This window comes from Myotis davidii, unplaced genomic scaffold (genome assembly GCF_000327345.1).
Source record: "Myotis davidii unplaced genomic scaffold, ASM32734v1 scaffold3698, whole genome shotgun sequence".
Taxonomy (NCBI): domain Eukaryota; kingdom Metazoa; phylum Chordata; class Mammalia; order Chiroptera; family Vespertilionidae; genus Myotis; species Myotis davidii.
The window spans coordinates 76,135-81,926 of NW_006289683.1; the positions used below are offsets into that span (position 1 = coordinate 76,135).

Consider the following 5,792-nt stretch of genomic DNA (forward strand, 5'->3'; position numbering starts at 1 on the left):
TGCTAATCCATTTAAAAAAGATTACAGAAAACCAAACTAAATTTTAGTTCCATAAATTTAAATATTGAATAATTTTCAAAAAAGCTAAGGAAATAGAATTTCACAGTACATTTAAATGATTTATTACCCAATATAATGCTATATGATAGCCATGAAAATCATCAAGAAATTCTACAGCTAAGATTTTAATTTTGCTTAAAAATGGGACTAGTCATATATGCTATTTAGTTACAGATAGCATATTAAATCTCACAATTTTAATTTCCTTCACTGAGCATTCATTCCCTACTCAGTTTTTATGATACTTACTTGAACTTCCTCTATTTCTGGATAAAAAATCCTTTCACAAATGAGCTGTGCAATTCGGTCACCCTTTTTTACTTCAAAGAGAAAAAAAAACACAAAAGTGTGTTACTGATCTTTTATTAATGCATTCTCTGTACTCTGCCTTATACAACGAGAACTATAGCATGTGCCATTTAGAAGTACATAACTTGGAAAACTCGCTGCATCTATGTGACCATATGTATTTAACATACCTTCAAATTTTTCTTTGCCAAAATTAAACAGTACAACACCAAGATTTCCTCTATAATCTTCATCTATAACACCAGCTGGAGAAAAGAAAAATAATGTTAATTTGTTTTATGCTACCAAAACACTAAAAGTGTGCAATTACCTCAAAAATCACTCTTATGTGGCTCTGAGATTTTTATAGATTTTTTAAAATTAATTTTTAGAGAGATAGGGAGAGGGAGATAGAAACATTGATGAGATGGAAATATTGATCAGTTGCTCCTGCACAGCCCCCTGGTGGGTTATTGAGCCTGCAACCTGGGCTTTTACCCTGACTGCAAATCGAACCAGCGACCTCTCTTGATGCATGGGTCAACTCTCAACCAGCTGGGCCTTACCAGCCTGGCATGGCTGAGATTTTTATACAACTGAGTAAGCATCTGGTAACTACGTAAAACATCAAAACTAAGAAATCTTACTAATATGCAAATAAGAATTTAGAAGGTAGTCCTTATTGTCCAACCGGTTACCCTTATAAATGGTGACAATTTCCTACTCTAAACTGCGAGCAGGCACTTCGCAACTCAGACAGGTGGTCCTGAATTGCTCTCCAAACCCACTGTCTATCCGCTGCACACCTGCCAAAAAAGACCAGGAGAAAATTATGATTTGGATTTTAAAGGCTTTTCCTGGTGGCAGCTTCCTACTAGTCTCCACATTGAAATATGATTGAGTCATAAATAAAAATGTCTGAAAGCCTGAAGATCGGCAGTGGAGTAAGTCAACGCTGACATCAGTAAGCAGCCGTCTACCAAATATCAGCACATTTCATTTCTATAATAAAAATGGAGCTGAACCTTTTATTTTAAGCCACCACCTTTTCTTAGAGAGTGATCTCTCAGAAGACATTAACACATTAGCTTAATAATGAGCACACTTTTACCTAGAATCCTGTATAATTAGTACCTGTTTGAGACTATAAACACAAGAGCAAAAGAGAAATGTAAGCCAGAGCCCAGTGTTGGCCCAGAGAAGTACATTCACCAGACTTGTTAGCACTTACCTTTGAGCCAGGAATTTAAATGTTTCCATAAATACAAGCACAGATAATATAGGTGGCACCAAGGCCTTTTCATTTCTTTTTTAACATTGAAACTTAATTCACAATTCAACAATTTTTAGTGTATTCAGAGTTGTACAACCATCGCCATAATCAATTTCAGAATATTTTCATTAGACCAAAAGAAACCCCCTATCTACTAGCAGTCACTCTCCAATCTCCCCTCCACTCCTACCCATTTCCTTTATACCTGCTAATTCTTTTCCCTTGTTTTGTAAAATGCTGGATAGAATTCATGCAAACCTAATTCAATGCAGGTCCATGTAATGTCTATCTAGTAACACCTACCTTCTAAAAAAAACCACACCCTCTTATCAAAGGAAAAAAGGAAATAAAAGTAATCAGGAACTTAGCTCCATGGGTACCAATGCAGTTGGCAGGCTTCATTATTTAAAGGTCAACTGGAAAAAAAAACACCCTTTTTTTTTTAGAACAAGGGTAAGCATTTCCTTTCAATTTTCTCATATAGGGGGAAGGAGAGAAAGTAAATTAAAAAAAAAAAAAAGTTCCACCATAGGAAAAAAACAAAACTCAGAAAAATCAACATTTTAGATTTTTCCAGCGGATCCCAGGAGAAGTTTAAATTAACCCCTGTGCTTTATGAATAAATTACTAGGGATGTGAAATTGAATTTAAGTATTTCTTAAAACAGTCTTCCTTTCTACTTATACAGCAATGACCAATTCAAAGAATACTGATTTCTTTCCCCATTACCAGCTGACCATTAAATCCGTCCTTAATATTTATTGATACAATTAAGACAAAGATGGGACCAACTCTTTCCTTTAGATCTATGTGCAGAGAATTTTGGCTGCAGGAATAATGTAGATGAGATTTAACGCAGAAAGCCCTCAGCAGGACATGCTATCCATGGCCTGCACAGATGACCACTGAAGGCAATGGAATCCCATACTGCAAGGCTTGGAGTACAGAGTAGGACTCATTTATCTAGAATGTGCAAGATAAGACAATGTGGATTGGCTTCTAAATTCTTTTGTTCCTATTTTACCAGAACATTTTTAGATTACCCAAATAGTACAGATGCATATAAAGTAAAAGCTAATAATGTTCCCCTACCCTCCCTCAGGTAGCCAATATTACAGTAATTTATATAACATAAAAGCCTAAGCAACCATTACCACTGGTCTCTACAAGTTACTATGACAATGCACTGACCACCAGGTGGCAGATGCTCAACGCAGGAGCTGCCCCCTGGTGGTCAGTGCACTCCCACGGCCAACCTCCCACAGTCTCTGCCCCTGGCTGGCCCGCTCTGATAGGTCCTGATTGCTGGCCAGGCTGAGGGACACCACCCGTGCACGAATTCGTGCACCGGGCCTCTAGTATATTTTATACATTACTTTCTTTTTTGCCACATAGACATTCTTTGAGACTAATATGCATGTCTTAGTCATTCTTTTTAAATCTAAGATACACAGGACCATTATTGTATGTATTTCTTAAATATTATCACACATTCATGTTATTTTCACTTTGCTATAATACACAGAGCAGGCCTGTACATATGTCTTTGTATATTACTGCTTTTTATCCTCATCAAATAGTTTCCAAAAAGCACTTTTCTGGGTCAAAGGGTGTGTACATTTTAAATTTTAGTGGACAATTTGCAAAAAAAGGTGTAGCACTTCAAACTTCCATCAACGGTATTTAAGAAGGCCCATTTCCAAAGTCTTTGCAATACCAGAGGTAGCCATCTTTTTAATTCCAGCCAAAGTAATGAGAAAGAAATGAAATGGTATTTCATGGCATTACTTTGCATTTCCCTGGTGACTAGTGAGGCTGGACTTTTCCCCCTCCATATGATTGCTGCGTACTTGCATGTTCTCTTCTATATTTTGTTTATATTTTTTTCTAATCTCTTTGGGTATTTAAATCTTTTGCATATGACTCAAGTATTTATTTTTTCAGTCTATGCTATCTCCTAAGATACAAAAACACTCCCTTTGTGTAAAGGCCTTTACTATCTATCTATAAAGTTGTTTTATCAAACTCAAATGGTTGGGTTTTGAATTTTGAATTCTGCAATGCCAGGTGATCCACCAAGATTTTATGCGCAGCACACAGACATGGGAAAACCTTCAACTAACTAAAAGAAATGAAGTTGTTTGAAGTCAATTAAAATGTATGGCAGGGAAAAAAAGCTCTCAATTAAATTTACTTTTTAGCATGAATGCCAAAAGTATTAAAAAACAAAACAAAACTAAAACAGTTCTAAGTTCACTTATCACTCAAAGGCAACTTGACCTTTAAGAAAAACCCACAGCCGAACCGGTTTGGCTCAGTGGATAGAGCGTCGGCTTGCGGACTGGGGGGTCCCAGGTTCGATTCCGGTCAAGGGCATGTACCTGGGTTGCGGGCACATCCCCAGTGGGGAGTGTGCAGGAGGCAGCTGATCGATGTTTCTCTCTCATCGATGTTTCTAACTCTCTATCTCTCTCCCTTCCTCTCTGTAAAAAATCAATAAAATATATTTAAAAAAAAAAAAAAAGAAAAACCCACATAGTAAGGGACATAAGCTACAGCAGGGATATTTCTCTTCATGAGAAAGCAGCAAGTGTTTTGAAGTTATCACTGGAAAAATCATGCATTGGAACCGGCAGAGTGATTAACTGACTTCAGGCAATGTTTTACTCTGTCAAGACTTTGGCATGTCGTTTGTTGGAAACCTTTAGTGAAAACTATCCACACCTACCAGATGTGAGTTCTGAACAGAATCCTGCATACTCAACTTTTCCCTTTGACCCTTATGTACAGCCTGGGATTTCTAACAACATCTTTCCTCTGAAATAAAAACTGTGGCCAACTGTGATAGACCTGTGCCTAAGAGACATTTTTAAGATACTTTGCATCCAAGAACACACCACAATGTGGTTTTATAAATACCAAACCAATCACCAGGCAAACTAACTTTCCATTTCCTTTACATGATTTTTTTTCAGAGGGTCTGCTTCAACAGAGCAAAAATTATTAACAAAGTTTCCACATTAAAAAAAAAAAGTCTGAAGTCCCTAGGGCACAGGAAATAGAACTTCCAGGATTTAATGAGTCAAATAGTATTAGAGTTACATACATTAGCATTTAATCCTCCAACCCTTCACAGGTGTGCACACTAATTCTCATTGTTGTTTCTCCAAAGCCCATGTGCTTTTCCCAACCCTTTGAAATTTCTTTTTAAATATACACAATTTTTTATATCCTTAAATTATAGTCCTAAATTACCATACTTGACCTTGTATACAAGTATTTTTGAAAATCACACATAACTGAGCCCACGTAATTAATCTTCAATCCCAGGGGGTGGTCCATCTCTGTTGTGTCAAACTCAGCTTCTCTTAGGAACTGCTTTTGGGCTCTTGTCTTGTCCCACAGCACCACCTAGTGACACCATGGGGAGACTACGGGGCAGGCAGGAGATACAGATCAAGGACAGGTCTCAATCGTGCTTATAACCTATGCAGTGCATGTGACAATGAGCTAACTCAGGACAGACTATGGCTGGTGGTGGATGGCAGGGGGATCAACAGCATTAAATGGTGGTGGAAAGAACAAGTGGAGTGAAATCATATGGACGGAGGTTCCAGGTTTTTAATGTGTCTACTTGGACTCATCTTTGAGCCAGTTTTCTCATCTGTCAAAAGTAGCTTCAGCATGTTAGTGAAGCACTCGCTATTATCAATGGGGATAAGGAAGGGTCCGGACATAACCTTGTCAATGGGGCCTATCACCAGGAATGAGATCCAAGTAAGGGAGGCATATCAGGAAGGTGAGAATTTCCGTTCAGTAAGGTGGTACAAGGATGGCCAGCATTGGAGACTAAGGTTGCCTCATGAAAGGGGTCTGGTGAGGAAATTGTTGGCTTTGGGAGACACTGAGTAAGGCTCTGTTATAAGGGAATAGGAGCCATGGAGGACTTGCTCAGCAAGAAACTGAAACAGGCCCAGCTGGTGTGACTCAGTGGTTGAGCATCAACCTATGAACCAGAAGGTCAGGGTTTGATTCCCTGCCAGGGCACATGCCTGGGCTGTGGGCTCGATCCCCAGTGTGGGGCTTGCAGGAGGCAGCCGATCAATGATTCTCTCTCATCATTGATGTTTCTCTCTCTCTCTCTCCCTCTCTTTCTCTCTCTCTCTCCCCA

General features: G+C 38.5%; 1 protein-coding gene across 2 annotated transcripts in view; it reads right to left on the reverse strand.

Annotated features, from left to right (window-relative positions):
• Positions 1-5,792, reverse strand: part of DUT (deoxyuridine triphosphatase) — an 11,392-nt gene that overhangs the window by 506 nt on the left and 5,094 nt on the right. For both annotated transcript variants that reach the window (XM_006762155.2, XM_015562915.1), the window contains 2 exons: positions 540-614; positions 310-380 (listed from right to left, as the gene is read on the reverse strand). In XM_006762155.2, coding sequence (XP_006762218.1) covers positions 310-380; positions 540-614 — 146 coding nt within the window. The remainder of the gene's footprint in view (positions 1-309; positions 381-539; positions 615-5,792) is intronic.